At 32.2% G+C, this 16,675-nt stretch overlaps 2 protein-coding genes across 12 annotated transcripts in view; one reads left to right on the forward strand and one right to left on the reverse strand.

Annotated features, from left to right (window-relative positions):
* Positions 1 to 700: 700 nt before the first annotated feature.
* On the reverse strand, positions 701 to 5,683 carry LOC128674264 (uncharacterized protein). 3 transcript variants are annotated; one of them, XM_053752743.1, is made up of 4 exons: positions 5,493 to 5,683; positions 4,078 to 4,221; positions 2,955 to 3,119; positions 701 to 2,569 (listed from the first exon to the last, which is right to left on the reverse strand). In XM_053752743.1, exons 2-4 carry the CDS (start codon positions 4,213 to 4,215, stop codon positions 2,438 to 2,440), a joined length of 435 nt encoding a protein of 144 aa, XP_053608718.1. In that variant the 5' UTR covers positions 4,216 to 4,221; positions 5,493 to 5,683; the 3' UTR covers positions 701 to 2,437. The 3 variants fall into 3 exon arrangements, with proteins under 3 accessions (XP_053608718.1, XP_053608719.1, XP_053608720.1); XM_053752744.1 differs by having other exon boundaries at positions 5,529 to 5,666; XM_053752745.1 differs by lacking the exon at positions 5,493 to 5,683 and adding an exon at positions 5,084 to 5,470.
* Positions 5,684 to 6,925: 1,242 nt separating this feature from the next.
* The window catches only part of Klc (Kinesin light chain), a 35,517-nt gene continuing 25,767 nt past the window's right edge, over positions 6,926 to 16,675 (forward strand). For 6 of the 9 annotated variants that reach the window (XM_053752492.2, XM_053752493.2, XM_053752495.2 and 3 more), the window contains exons 1-2: positions 13,947 to 14,095; positions 16,268 to 16,442. In XM_053752492.2, coding sequence (XP_053608467.1) covers positions 16,414 to 16,442 — 29 coding nt within the window. In that variant the 5' untranslated portion in view covers positions 13,947 to 14,095; positions 16,268 to 16,413. Of the gene's footprint in view, positions 7,034 to 13,946; positions 14,096 to 16,249; positions 16,443 to 16,675 lie in introns of those variants that run through there. The other 3 variants (XM_053752490.1, XM_064436264.1, XM_053752488.2) reach the window with 2 other exon arrangements.

Genomic DNA, 16,675 nt, shown 5'->3' on the forward strand with positions numbered 1-16,675 from the left:
ATGTTGTTTTAATCATAAAATGACGTGTTTATTTGGTTAAATGGAAATAAAAAATTATTAATTAGGAAAAATATTGATTTTATTCATAATTATACATTTTGCAATTAGATTTGTATTATCGCTACACTAAACACAATTCCACGTGTTGAATCTTCTAGTATTTAAATATCATAACATCATTTTGGAGGCCAAAATGTTGATGAAAATATGTAGATCGTTTTACACCACACCTACACTCGTAGAAGGTAAAATGGACCCAAATGTGGTCTTATATTGGTACTACTCTAATGTTGGTCTACAATTTGAGACTAGCAACTAAAAAAGTCCCAAAATGCAAAACAAGTTCACAACGAGAGACATTTTAAACGTAATAATAAACAATATTAGCTTTATCGCCGAATATATTCTATATTTATTTACCATGACAACTTGTATATTAAATATTAAAATGATAACATGCATCGTTCACAATAATAAATTCTTACGGATGGATTTATCGAGCACCTAAAAATAATATTAAGCTCTGTGATACGACTTACATTTAATGTAACAAAATTACTTCTATCCAACATGAGAAATAACAAAATTGCGCAAATTAATTTATTTAAATAATAAACACCATAAAATTTTTCTATCTGCACACAAGATTCAAAATAGGTACTGACATGTGAATTTCCACGGTATTTTTATTTTTAATCCAAATCCGAATAGTTTTGATCAATATGCGTAATTCAGACTCCACCATAAGGTACATTTTAGCCGGTGGAACATCACATTCCAATAATAGCATTGCTAATCAAAGTACAGTACAGCTAAGGTAGGTACGTATTTCAGATTATATTTTTGCATAAATATAGCTTGTTTTAATAGATGATTACATTTAAAGCACATAGATATCAATAAATCAACTATAAATAAGGAACTTTGTGTTTCTCGTATACTTAATATTAAAGTATTTTTATTCATTTATTATCACTAGTTACTACTCGGTGAGAAACTGAAATGTGTATGAGCAAATAAGATTTGTAAATAATTATCATAAATCAATAAAAATATATGCTACATATACTAAATCAGAGCGTAGTAAACACTAGCAAGTATGCCTTTGAGCAAAATAAATTTTATTTCAACAACTGTTTATTATGTATCAGAAATTCTATACATAGTCAGCTCGCTACATTAGTTTTCTATAGATGTTTAGAAGATATAAGGCAGCAGTAAGCCAAGATATGTATCGATAGATCAATACTATTGTCAGAACCAACTTGATAGACATGCAAAGAAAGTTTATCTAAACGTACAGCAGTATGTGAAAGGTTATAGAATTGATAAAATTACAAATAGTTAATACTTACTAAATACCTAGTCATCATCGCTTTTGACATTAGTCGCCTACTCATACTTATGTTCTTAGGTAAATATGGCAAGTTTCAACAAGACCCTTAAATGTTCTTGTCTTTCAAAGTGTCACCACCAACCCAGCAGTCGCTTCCACTTTTATGCATTAACACACGCCAAAGAAATATATAGGAAGCCAAATTGAAAGCAAATAAAATAATACCAGTTTTTAAAAAAAAAACAATAAAGTAAAATAAAATACTTGTTTCATAAAAATAGGGCATTCTGCTGGGCTTTTTTAAAAAATATGAACTGTTTGTGTTTTAATTTTTAGTAGAACACGAACCTGTTTTTATCACAATTTGAAAACAGTCTTGAGAAGACTAGGTCGAATATAATTTTCCATTACTGAGACACTAAAAATATATGTATACGTATTATATAATTTGTATCCAAAAATTATAATCTAATTGCTATTAAAGTATGCAGAGTTGATTTAATCTTAAGAAAATGATAAAAATATCGAATTATTTACTATTTCAACTAATTTAGTGACTTCTACCTACTTTGTCGACAGATCTCTAGAACAATCAATAATAGTGAGTCGTAAGACGACAGTTTCCTACTATAACATAACATTCATGTAACATTTTTAAATAGCTACAAATTTATTGGTCTCTCACAATTTGCACAGTAAAAAGTAGCTTTCATACTTATTTACGTTTTAATACTGTAGCCATTCCAAAGGAATAACAATATTTATGACAATACAGGTAATTTGCGTTTTTTCTAAAAAAATAAATGAACGTTTTAGAAATGACACTAAATTCTAAGTGTTATATTAATTAGATTGGTGCACAGGTACACAATATTTATTATCCCACTAGCTACAAAATAACTATTATTATATTCATTTGTTGCCTAGTATTTTATTTTTGGAGAGAGAACAACTCTATCTGATATTAATGTGCGACAACCCAAAGATGTCTCAACATCTTTAGTTGAAGTAAGTGTAGTTGAAGACCAATCGTCACGAGTATGATAAAACAATCGATTGTATTCGAGATAATATCAACAGAGGTGCATTGTCACGGGCAGCTTACGACTTCTCCTTTGTTTTGCCGGACATCCGGTCTATGAGGCCGGTGATCATGTCCGCGTCGACCAAGCCAATGAATTTGTCTACTATCAGCCCGTTGCGGATTGCTATCACGGCGGGAACCGCTTTTACCTGAAATCAGGTGTTATTTTCATACACTACGGCCTGATTCACTGCTTGCTGGCTGAAAAAGTATCTGACAACTATGTATAACATAATCGCCTTTTATGTAACACTCGCTTTTGCCCGCGGCTTCGCCCGCGTGATTTCCCACGAGAGTAGTTATTTTTCCGGTATGTATAAAAATTCAAGAAGATTGATTGAGTAGATAGGTAGGTAACAAATAATCTTACTTTCGCATTTATAATATTAGGATATTGAATATGTAGCATTCAATAATGCAGGAAACATCTTCCATCACTAAATATATTCGTGTCGTCTCTATACTACCGACGAAAAATGTTAGTATGCACGGTCTCTGTATAAATCGACGAATAGAATCTGATGTTTACTGTACCTCAAAAGTATGTACTAAGTCCGCATTATCCTCCACGTCCACAATAGCCAGGTCCAGGTTCCCGAGCGGCTCAATGAGCTCCTTCAGCTTCGGAGTGAGGATCTTGCATGGTTCACACCAATCCGCATGGAAATTTACTATCACGGGTTTGTCATTATTCATTACCTGAAACATTCATCGTTTAAGTGTCCTCATCTGTTCCTGTTGTTCAAGGCATCGCCCTGAAACCCTGATACTGGTGAAAGGGACAGGTTGTTAAACCTGTGCCTTGCTCATACATCAATACTTTTTGGAATGTCGTTTGAAAATAAATATTTTTGTTATCAGATCTGTCAAGTTCTAATCCAACCTCGTATGACATCCACGGAAGAATACGATCACTCCATTTATTATTCTAGGGCGGAAACCACACACGATTCACACATCATTGTATTTACCCCATAGTAAAGTAAGGAATCTAATGAATACCTCACACAATGTTTTCCAAGTTATATATATACCTACATATATCATACCATAATTCTGAAATGCATTAAGAATGAACACATTAGAAGATTCATAATATACAAATTATTGTTGACGTTTTATTATCACAAGCAGACCGCGGCGGTGGCGACAGACTATGAGCGTTATCTATCACATATCAATTTATCAGAAATCAAATACAAAACTGATTAAATGGCTAATGATAGTACCTAACAGTAGCAGTCGTGGCATGTGGTTCCGCCCTAGAATAGGAACCTCTATATATCCTCCCATTGATGATGATGATTGATGTACCAAGGTGATCAATAGCATTCCTGAGGGTTTGAGTCAAGCATGTGGCTGGTTGTAAAATCACAGCTGAATCTTAAAAATGTTAAGGTTTTTTATTGAGCTGACAGTAGGCTTTGAGCCCTCACAGTTTGATGATAGGTACATATATTGCAATTTCTTTCATCGGTAGCCAGATCTCTTTCTTATGTATTGCAGGGTAAATATATAGGCATACATGAAATCACCATATAGTTTCTTTCAGAATGTAAATAAGTGGTTGGGTTGGGATACAGATGAAACGAAAGGTTACCTATAATTTAACGGGCTTAATGGTGATAGTTCAAATGCATGAACATGTAATACTTACCTTATTTACAAATTCATTATTATTTTTAACTAATATGGTTTCATTGTGGACTATTGATGTGGAGATGGAAGTGGCTCTTCTTAATTTTGCTAAACTCCTGACAGGAGATCCCAGTCCACGGCATATTGCATTAGACATGATGATCTGAAATATAATTTTGGTTTTAATTTTTTTAAGTAAATAACAATCCCAATGTAATGTTTAATTTCATACTTGAGATGCTCTCATTGCTTGCACTTGCACTTTTATTTATTTAATAAATTCATTGTTCCAAGTAAAAACAGTTACACAAAAGGCCAACCTAATGCTAAAAGCATTCTCTCCCAGCTTGTTAGCTGGAAGCAGATGCATTTAACTCTGTATATGAATCAAATTTATTTAAACTTTATTGTACAACTAAAAAACATTAAATAAAGAAATTCAGTAAATTTCAAAGGAGAAACAAACATCCTCATGAGATTTGCAATTTATGTGCCAGTACATAATACATTTTAATGTATTTGCAATGACTAAGAATAAATGGACAACCTCAACAAAATTAATAAAAATAATTACTAGTAAAGATGATATCATACACAGAAGCTATACATATTGTACATAAACAATCATGCAGCTTCTACTTAGAATGTATATTGTAAGTACACAATCAATAAATTAAATATTTTTTTAATTTACACAATTCAATGGATCTGTTGACTTGATAATAATAAAACTTTGGAAGGAAAGTGAAACATTAATAAATGTAAAAGTTGCTATCATGTGTACACAAATTAATTTTTTTTTACCAAATACATGTAATTAATTTTAATCAGAAAAATAGAAAGTGTAATAGTTCATAGATTGAATACAAATATTGTTATGAAATGGTGTTTTTATCCAAATCAAGAACCCTTATCTTGTAACTACTTGTATGATAAGGCTAGTTATATAGCATTTGATGCTATAACTATATCAAACAATCCATATTAATTGCTAGTTTAATAATGATGACCACAACCCAACTTACCATGACAGTCAATAAAGAGTACCGAAAGTTCTTTGCTTTCTAGTTTCAATCGGCGCAAGACAAATATACACAAAACAAAACGCTAGACCAATTACACAGCTAACAAGCAGTAACGAGAGAATCGCGTATCGCAAAACAAACAAACGGTCATAAAAGTTGGCACTGTAATCGTGCACGTCCCCTTTTGGCAGTGATATCAGTACCACCGTTAAAACCAAAGACACACCAACCGATATTTTACCCACGTAATGACCAGTTCTCACAGAAACCCAGCACAGCATTAACGTTACAAACCAAAGTATAGTCAAAAAATAAATGCCTACACCAAAATTAGACATATTAGCAGTTAAAATAATGGAATATTCGCATAATGTTAGTTTGTGCCATGCAGTAATTTTGTAGTATTTACGGTTTTTCACAGATGGGACTCTTCATAAATATTTACCACAATACAGTTTAGATTATACGCCTTGGTGTTCACTGAAATAAGTAGTTTGTATTGTAATAAATAATATTCTCAAAACTCACAACACAACCAAAATCAATGAAAATTAAAATCAATTTGACGTGACGTAAGTAAAACGACATTGACGTCACTTGTCAACTTCGTTTTTTTCATTTTTGTTATGTTGCTCACGTTTTCCTTATGTTCAGTTATCGGAAGCGCCCTCATTTGGTCCCAAGAATGTTCTCAAAAATTTTCCGAGAATATTTCCCAGAAAATTATTAGAATTCCGAAATTTCTAATATTTTTTTGTGAACCTGAACTGAGGCGTATTGTTTCCGCCCTAGAATAGGACCACCACACCATATGCTCCCGTATACGTAATACGAGGCAACTAAATAATAGGAAACCACCACCACACCATTATCCTATTATATTATAAATAGCATTCCCAAAACCAAGTCTTATTTGGAACGTTAGCGGCCGGTCGTAAAATCACAGCTCTCTCTCCATAACATAAAGCTTTATTATTTTAATTTTCACCAATGGCTACACTACATGAGAATGTGACTCTGAACACAAGAGGATGAGAAAAGAGACTGTGAACCGGAGCTTCATTCTGAACTTTCAATTCAGATTTTGGGTCTAAAAAGTCCAAATATTGATATTTTTGTCTCAAAAATAAGAGGCACGAAACATGGGCCACAAGACTTTTAGATTTTTTGGAGTCTTTAATTTTTGTATGGAATAAGTACGTTACTGAGAGAGTATTACTGCACATTTATCCCGCCAGAGTACAGCACTGTATGTTAGGCACACAAAAACTTTGCCGCCTTTTGCTATGTCGATTAAAACGTCTATTTTAGAGTACTTTATTAATACTTTCATTATGTAAGCATTCGTTTGTGAAAATATACAACAATGTAGCATATTCGGGTGCCGAAATATTGGGAAAAATCGTTTTCCATAAGATAAAAAATCTTCGAAATCTATGGGATACGCCTCACGCTGTAAAATTTTCGAGCCAGTAAACGATCGAAAAGAAGCTCACACTTCTTCATACATGAAGACTTAATAAAATATGGACTTCATACAGGTAAGATCTTCAGTCAAAATCAAGTTTATATCAATTTAAGACCACAGTTGATCAAATAATGTAGAACATAACCTAAAATAGTGTTATTATTTTCAGGATAAGCCACTAAATCCTTCCTTTTTCCTTTAAAATCGCACCACGATTGCGTAGAAGGTATTTTTGATCCTAAATCTGCAACAATATAGAAAGTTGGCGTTTTTTGCCACTATTGGCAATGTTTGTGTACCTTAGTTGTACCAGTAGCGTCATCTGCGCTGAGCTTTGCGTAATATGCCCTATTTTCCTGTAGGTAAACACTAGCGGCAGTTTGTTTTTTATTTATTTATTTTATGTTGTCAGTATTGTATTGTTAGTGTGGGTGACAGTGAATTTTCTAGTGCTGTTTGTTGCTGTCAATTATTTTAGAAAGGTAAGTTATTTTCTAATTTTCTTCTATATTTTAATACAATTTTTGCAATAATGCAGAAAATATGTGTCGTTTTATGCTATGTATAAATACAACTTGATAAATCTTTAGACTGTTTTTGTTATAACCGTAAGTGATAACGCCATTTTTCGTGTTGTTCCAATACCTAATAAAATATATTTTTTTATCTTGTGGCGTTATGTCTGTGTTCTGAATCTAGTTATTGGTTATGTTTGGTGTAATATAGTTTCTCAATGAACGTTATCTCATCAAAGATATCCTCTTCAATTTGATAACTTGGTACTGGATCGCTGTACACTTTGTATTGATGACTAATCCACATTAACAAGGTCTAATAATTGCGGGCGAAATGAAAGGCTGAGTTGGATCTGGATTATTGTATATTTTTACAATACACTGTTATCACAAAATGTAAAAATTAATCAATTTTACTTTACCTATCTAGTTACTCATTGTTATAATTAATGTCGCCTGATTTTGAACAATAATTCATAATTTACCTGTATTCAATAAAGGACTAGAGTGATGACTGGTTTTTTATAAATAATGTACCATTTCAAGTAGGTAGGTAATAAATGTTATACTTATTAACATCTCCAACTGTTTCTTTCCATAGACATCATGATTTTTTCTTTTATATTTTGTAACAAAAATGCACGCTTTAGTAAGTTTTGGACACTTTAGAAAGTATAGAGTAGTATTTTGTACAAATAAAAATGTCATAATTCAATGCAGTTTTCTTCAATTGCAGTTTTACCTATTGTCATAAGTTCAAATATTTAAAAAAGTGCTTGTGTTGATGATCACATCACCTTATATTATTTTTCTTGGTTGAAAACACAACTGCATCCACTAGACGAATGGTGGGTACCTATTCCCATTTTGGGACAGTGGTCTTCTTGGTATGTTGGTGCCCTTTCAATGTTTTAAATTTTCTTTGTATTTTTTTGAATTATTTTCAGCAAACTCGCCTAATGGGTTCACCATTGACGGACTATAGTTATGTTACATTTTAAAGTATTTGTGCAGATTTTCACTTTTTACATTGTCATTTATACCACAAATTAATTTCTTGTAAGTAATAACTTACAATAAATTAATTAATTTCTTGTAAGTAATAACTTACAATAAATTAATTTGTGGTATAAATTAATTTTTACCAATTCTTGGCTTAACTAAATGCTTAAAAAATATTTATGTATATTTTGTTATTATATTTCTATATAGAAATATTGTTTACTGGCATATTCACTACTATGTGTAGATGAAATCTACACATGGTAGTTTACAGACACAGACCATTTTTTACAGATAATTAAATTTGAATATTAGAAATCTTTTGTTGGAGCTCTTTTCGTACCTACCTATTACTGATTTTACATGGATTCAATTCAATCAGATTAAATTAGTATGAAGACTTATACATTCATAAGATTGTATTGAGAGTGGACTTTTGTTTATTTATCTTCATAGTAGTTAGTTGTTGTACCTAGTAATTTTTATTAAATCATCCTCAGATAAAAATAGTTAACAGTGTAGAATTCATTGTCATGCTTATTTTCTGTAGCCTCCTCTATCTATCCTGCTCACTCCTGCCTTGGGGTTGCCCTCGCGCAGAGGTCACGGTCGGCGCACGCGCATGTCCGATGACAAAAACCCCACAGCTCTACCATTTCTCAACAGGTGCAAGGGTTCACATTAAACCTGTTTTTTGGAATACTTGTCATTCTTGATGAATTCTCATCCGGTTTTACGAATGTCAAGGTCAAAGGATAATAACATCTTATAGGTAGGTACTTACCTGTGTATGTGTTCAATGCCTGTTTAATGAAGTAGCTATGGAATATTAAAGGTATGGAATAGTTAGGTATTGCAATACATCTGAAAAATTATACAAATTAAAAAATCTCAAAGGAGCATAAAAAGTTACCTATTCTCTATAAAAATAGGTAGCTACCTACATTGAAGTGTGTAAAGTAAAGTTTAATGATAATATTAATCATTAGATAGAAATAAATTTGAATGTGTGTTAACTACGATTCCACATAGATTTTCTATCTGAAGATGTTGATTTATTTCTACAACATAAATACCTGATCATCACAGCAACAAATCAAAACGAAGGCAAAACATTTATTCTATGTGTAATATAATCTATCTAGATACAAAATATTCAATTTGATTCATTCCTAAATAAATATTTTAATTCTAGCAATGACACTCTCGATAAGAGAGAAGAATTCAATTAAAACAAGAATAACCATTTTATCCAATGAAGTAGCCAAGAATTTAATCTAGAAATCTTTTTATGCTAACTATTTTCTTCTCCGCATCGCTGCCCCAGACAGAATGCCGGTCGACGTTGAAATAAAACGCATTAAAAATGGTATGTGGAGTCGGTACGTCTTTGGTTAGCCAGTCCTTATTTAAAATAAAAATATGTATAGGTAGGTATTATCTTTCTAAATTTAGGAAGCAAAGATACTTCTCATAAGAGAAGATGTAATATATCAATAATGAAATCTATTACTTACCATTATTATCCAAAATGCAATTGAAGAAGTGTGTAAATAAACAAACGTTAGATTCCATCTCAGTTATCCCAAAGATATAAAATTACAAGAAGGTCACTATTGTTGTGATTTATACTGATAGATAATATGTCTTACTGATGTTGCCGCAGCTCTGCCCGCGGTAGCCTATGTTTGTCCTTGGATCATTTAATCATCCCAAAATTTCATCAAAATCGGTCCAAAGGTTTAGCCGTGAAACTGTGACATACAGACTTTCGCATTTAACAAACGAACTTAACTACGAAAACTTAAAAGGAATTGAATATCTATAGGAATATAATACATTTTCATAATTAATTGTTACTCTGGCTCGGTTTCCACTATTATCAAAGGGAAAGTAATGAGTAACTACGAACAAAATAGAAAGGCCCACGAAGGCTTAACTAACAATTTCACTCGCCTAATTCAATTACTACTCGTATTTGCCTTATTTAATGTAGAAACAATAAATTCCTTATCGTTTAATTCATTTTCACCGTCGGAATAATAGTTATTTTTTTGTAATTATAAACAATAAAATCCATCTGTCTATATAGACAGATCCATCACGCATCCAAAATACACCATACAAAAAACGCGCACGCATGCACTCACGCGAACTGTGTAAGAGCGAGAGAGAGTCTAGTCTTATGAATTTTTCTTTTTTGAAAGCGTTTCATATAAATTTTACTAGATAGGTTCTTTACACAATATGCAGCGAAATAGGTACTCCACTTCTACATTTTGTTTCTGTTACTTCGGTTTCTTCATCCCCAAATTGTATCCTAACCAAAAATAATTAGTGTAACATTTTCTTATACACATACATTTCTTATACAAATAGAGAAAACAAATTACTTAGAACAATTAGAAAACAATTAAAATTACGTTGCCTTCCATCAAACTATTATAGTAGGTAGTTGAAGATGAAAATTGTCTATTATAAAGCTTAATATTAGTACGTCTTGCTTTGCTTCCAATAATTGCAGACAAGAGTTACTTTATCTATAGGTCGCTTTTGATTTATTATTGCCTTTTCTCTTTGCCTTTTACTTTTGTTGTCGATTTTTGTTATTATCTACGGCAATTTCCTGTTCATTAATATGCTAGCCATCATCATCTAAACTTAATATAGCGGAGACATGATGGATTTCTTCAAATTATATATTGATGTTGTGGTTGTTTTAAAATCAAAGACTTCATTATTTGTTTTGAAAGTTACTATTAGAGTCCTAAGAAATTTTGGACTGCTGTACAAAAATAAAGATAACAATCACTTTCTTAATTTTATGAATCTTTTATAGTCGTATCGTATCAGATTGCACTTTGGTCTCCATAGTACCATCTAGGTCTAGACAGTTTACACATACCTGTATAGTTGTAATAATATATCGACAATATAGGTACGACATAGCGGAGTTCGTTTGATTCTTCTTTTCTATTCCTGTAATCGGTTACTACTCCATATATTTTATTATTACAATATATTTATCTGTATTAGAGTTATATTCTATCAAGTTTACACTAGATTTGGTATCGAATGGAGATAACTCAGATACTAATACCAAATATGCTGCCAGACATTTCTTTTATTCGTTTAGAACATTTACCGGATAAAACTTAACCACGAATCTGAAACTGAACAATCCAGTGAAGTCTAATCGGACAGAGAATTGATACAATCTTCATCAGGGAAACTATTTGTTTAGCAGTTCTTGATTTTGCTAACATATAAATATTTATTTGTAATTTTTATTTGAGTTGAGATGGATCAAGGAGCTATAAATAAAATTCCTGATTTTTTCTGGACTGGCTAGATGTAGATGTTTAACCGGTTTAGTCAGTCACCCACGGCTCCGATCGATGCCTCCGACGAGATCTATCCCCTTTATTCTAGCTACACGAACCAACTATGAAATCAACTATTCTTTTAGAGAATACAAGAAAACTATGACTAACACGTAGGAAATATTTAATACTAATAAACATGACAAATCGTTCTAACGAGGCTATTAAGTATTAGCTCGTCTCGACCACAATATTACATTTGATGAAGCAGCCTGCTTTCCTTACAAATGACAGCTAAATGATACGTTTAACGACCAGGCATACAGAGAATACTACTGCTGACTACAGTTCTATTAGTAGTTTACATTTCCTCAAAGGAAATACCTACTGATATGACACTTAACGTAATAAACTAAACGTAAATATTATGTTACGATTTCAAAATCTTCGTATTTTAATTCTTCATTGCTAAGAATCAGACCAGAATTAAGTGTTATGATAAAGTGCTAATTTATTTTTGAAACGTTTTCGAATTCCATTTCAGCAACCGTTGAACAAAGGCGGTCTTGTAGTTCGTCCTGGATTTTGTTACTCTCCAATGACTCGTCAGAAACATTTCGTAGCAGAAATTAGTACAATACGCTAAAGTTTTCTTGCTTGCTTGATTATTGCAATTTTCTTGTCTTGTCATCGTTTTTATAACACTTTTTTTCATGGTATTTGTTACATTATTTTTATATTTTTGTTACATTATTTATATTTTTTGATATTTTTTTCCAGTCTTTTGGCTGTACATTCATTATGTACAAGATAACTGATGTTTCTTGTGTTAGATTAAAAAAAAAATATATATTCCTTAATAAAATAAAGCACAATCACTTTCATCTTTTCCTCTCACCGCTGTTTAATTGCGGGAAATTCCTTTTTGTCTATTATAATTTTCTTAATTACCACATCTTAACCGATTATTATGCAGCTTTCAACGTAATGTTTGTAGGAATAAATTATTTTCTGAACCATGTAATAAGACAAGTTATTATGTAATTATATTATTATATTATTCCTTGATCAATTTAGTCCTTCTAGTTATTTTTTTCAAAGTGCAGAACAGCATAATATCATCCATATAAATTTATTTGCAAATTTCATGTCAACCAATGTCAACGTCATTTTGTACTACTATAAAATACCAAATACCGTATATGGATGCCGACTGTCGAGTTGTCATTACTATTAGTTACACTTAAGTTGTTTTGTTGTCTATCTATTGAATCGATAGTGAAAGTTAGTTTTTGCCATGACTTGACATAGTTTCATTTATTGTTTGTAATACTTTGTTTACTTGTGAATAAACGTATTTATATATTCGGTTTCTGATAATATTCCGTGTGCTCATTTATAATTTACAGGGAGCACGCAATCGGCTTTCCGTAATGATGTAGAACTTCTTTGTCTTTATTTCGACCATCAAAACATTAATGATTCGATGATTCCATACCGTTCCTTCTATACATTGTGCCACGGGCCAACGACAATTTTTGAATTTCACCGACCAAATTAAATGGGTCACAGGTCACGACTGATTTTTAAAAATGGATTTAAACTCATTTCGTTTCGAGTTAAATGTTTTTTAATTCCAGATATTGCTTGTTTTTTTTTTCATATATTTTCGACATGTAATTATTACTAACTAGTACCAAAACGGCAGGTCAGAAAAACCGCATGTTGCATTCACATAGAATAAGGTACTGCGGAAATAAAATTGGCTCTTGGATGTAGGTTATCCGAAAGTAAACTGCCCTGTCACATGCAGGATGACTTTCCAAAAAAGCTTCGGAGCAGAAAATAGAAATTTGGGATTTGTTTACCTCTCCTTTCGCGAGACATACTGGCGCTTACGGTATTGATTCATCTGACCTTGTACCTTGGCTGACGTAATTCGTTTCAAGGATTTTCTTCTCATCTCTCTCATTCATTACATCTTTATTCATTTCAAATTTGACTTTTCTCTTCATCCATAAGTATATTGATTTAATTAGAATTTGATCTATAACTTAAATACATGATTCTCGTTGACCTCATGCATGGCTAGTAAGTGTTGATGTGATGTGCATCGTAACTTGCACAACTGCGCATGTAGAGGTAAGGGGCGTGGGTAGAAGCGACGCGATAGGGGTTGCCACCCCAGCTAACGCGATTGGAAAACTTTAGGGAGGTGCAAATTAATCGTGAAATGAGAGTTCTAGTTTTTTCTTAGTTGATATAGTTTGAACTTTGATTTAAGAAGACGACAAAAGATTTACTTTAAAGTTACATATAAATAATGGAAAGATCTTGCCATCGACGATCGCTAACAATGTTAAGTATCAGTATTCTGTTGGGCTGATAATTTTGGTTATTTAGTAGCGGTGGGGTATCGGTCAAATGTTATCAGTAGATTGTAGTTAACGTTTTATTAAGATTCCGCCGCCTGTCACTTGTAGTGCTTTCAGTGTATCGACTCGATATTGTGTATCGTGTGGCTCTGGTCTGCGTGCGCCACACTAGGCCACCCTAGTCGATTCGCTTTAGTACGCATTTGGCAACATACGGGAGCGGACGCGTCGCAATTTACTCTCCCGAGCCGGCATTGAAATAACCAATTTCTAGTCGTTTACTTTGACGATTAGAAGATAAACCGCCCTGAAAGACATTTAATTTTCTCGTAAATATTTTTTTGCAATAGTGTTGTCATTGAAACTTTGGAAGGATTGCTGTAAATTCTAACTTTCGTGGAATTACTATATTGTTATTTGTTGGTTTATGTTGTGAGAAACTAGGTACTCTGTTAATTGGTTATCCACATCCATTGTGTGTATTTTGGCCCGATGTTATTGAAAAATACACCGTTTTCTATTGCCTTTCAAATTCCTACGCAACATTTTCATTATGGTAGTAAATAATCGAGTTGAAATGCTGTGAAATGGCCTAGTGGAATGAAAAATGCGGTACAAATTGAGACTGTCTCTAATATCTAATCACAATGGAAATCTGTTTTCTCTCGCAAGTAATTAAAATTCCTGTTAACTCGATAGTGATAGATCACATTTTAATATGCACATTTTAATGAAAGCTTCAGTTGTAACAATGTTAATTTCTATCGGTAAATCCCTAAGATCATTTAGTAAATGATCTAAAGTAAATCCACTCTTAAGTTGTTTGGTATCACAAACCATTGAAACTGGTTCTTATCTAAAAAAGTAATATGTTTTATATCACTAATATAAAATGTTTGCAGTATTTTCAGGACTTTAAATAAAATCGCGCGTAGTTAAATTTTAATTTGATCTAGAGGAATACAGTCCTATGGGAATCGTTCAAATCTACTAAACAAAAGAAAGCTTCTATAAATTGCATTTGTATAATAATGCAATTAACTGCATGCATAGGTACAGTCATTTGTTATGATTACAAAATAATAGCAGAATTAAATTTGAAGCTGTATGTAAGAGTCACCATATTTCATTATCTTTTATTCAATCCAATTCAATATTCAATCAAATGGTGGATAACAATTACGATTGACCTAAATTTAGTTATGATGACTTAATGGTCGTCTAACGTATTGGCGACTGCGTATGTATGCAGATAATAGTGTCAATGACCCATTTGCCTCTTGTTTTACTTCGGGACACTGACAAGGGATATTTATAATTACTGACTGCATCATTACGAATATTTATTTCGTCTGAGTATTTGTTATTTTTGTCACCCTTACTAAGAATATCGTCGATGTTTAAAAGTTGGGAATTTCCAAATTGATTTTATTAAATTATTTATTTTAATTGTTTAACCTAAAGTCCATACTAAATCATCTATTATTGTAAGCAATATTTTTAAATATTTATTCAATAATATTTAGCTTTAAAAGAAAGGTCTCTAAAATATTGATAATCAGATTTCCTAGCAGTCTTTCAATGAGCTGTAGAACTAGAAATCTGTGCTAGTGTTATTACGTATAAGATTTAGATGCAGCCGTTTACAGTTAATTGGAATGAGTTACCGCCATTGCAATTGGTGCAGAATTCAGTTGCAATGCACTCCGTTCTATTGCTAACAAGTATCAGATTTTGTTAAAAAAAACTTAGCTGCGAATGCTGTTATGTTTGTACGCACTGCGGCTTTTACAGGGTATATATTACTTTTTGCTTAAATTCTCATTTTTATTGAGCTGAAATCTCATTTATTTCAAAAGAATAAAGATATCGTAACTCCATCTCTTAATATCGTAATCTTGACTCTCATGAGTTCGACAATAAAAAGCACCAAATACTAAATACGGTTGTAACATATACAATACTCGTATTGTGAAAATGTTTATTTTTCTCAATGACTATAGGACGAATGTAATGTCAAGGTACTATGACATTCCATCCCATTCTCTACAGAAAAGGGCATTGTTGATAAAAAAGAAAAACAAACAATCAATACTCTCAACAAATGATCTAAAGGGATCAACGACACACCAACCACCGTGTTGCGTAGGAGTTGATCTATTTTAGCACTTCAGTTATATTTCTCATTCCAACTTTAGTTCAACACGTAAGTCTATCTCATCTGGCTCAAATATTGTGCAACAATTGGCAAGATATTTATTTTCCTACTCATCTCTGCCAAAAACACACGTGGATGACTTGAACTAATGATGTATTCCGACATAATTTTGTGTTGTGATCTATTTCTTTTTGCTTTAGATACTAAAACTTTGTCAACAATGTGTATAAATTTATAGATATTATTACATTTGTGGTAGCTGTCCTTCCAAGGTCTTATCAAGGTCGCGAAAAAATACTTGTGTCGTGACAGTTAGCAATTACAGTTTTCAGTTATTATTCAGTGGACAGTATTAAAATAGCTTTATATTTTTCTACGCTATAAGTTTGAATAATATCTATATGTGCAAGTATTAGTATAATGGCGTGGATTTCGTCAAATGTATGAAGTGAAATAAATTATATTTGTTAGTAATTTGAAGCCCGTATAATGTCGAAGACTTTGAATGCCTACAGAATGTAAGTATATTACTTAGGTGTAATTTATATTGGATTTGGAACCTGAATGTTCTCTATTTCTAGCTAGACGATACCTTCTCCCTAAATATGCAGTCAAATAATTCAAGCAAACAACTCCAGTTACAGTTTGTAACACAGCCCTAGGCTACGTAAATCTTGAAGTTTTGAATACAGTACAGACTCTCAGACATAAAGTTCCACAACCAACTTGGGAATTCCAGGTACCATCGATG

The sequence above is a fragment of the Plodia interpunctella genome, chromosome 12 (genome assembly GCF_027563975.2).
Source record: "Plodia interpunctella isolate USDA-ARS_2022_Savannah chromosome 12, ilPloInte3.2, whole genome shotgun sequence".
Taxonomy (NCBI): Eukaryota; Metazoa; Arthropoda; class Insecta; order Lepidoptera; family Pyralidae; genus Plodia; species Plodia interpunctella.

Bases quoted from the DNA above. Each gene is read 5' to 3' on its own strand.
- LOC128674264 (XM_053752745.1), bottom strand. The intron at 3,120-4,077 runs GTAAGTATTACA...TGAATGTTTCAG, and splicing joins ATAATGAATTTGTAAATAAG to GTAATGAATAATGACAAACC. The intron at 2,570-2,954 runs GTACAGTAAACA...ACCTGATTTCAG, and splicing joins ACTTAGTACATACTTTTGAG to GTAAAAGCGGTTCCCGCCGT.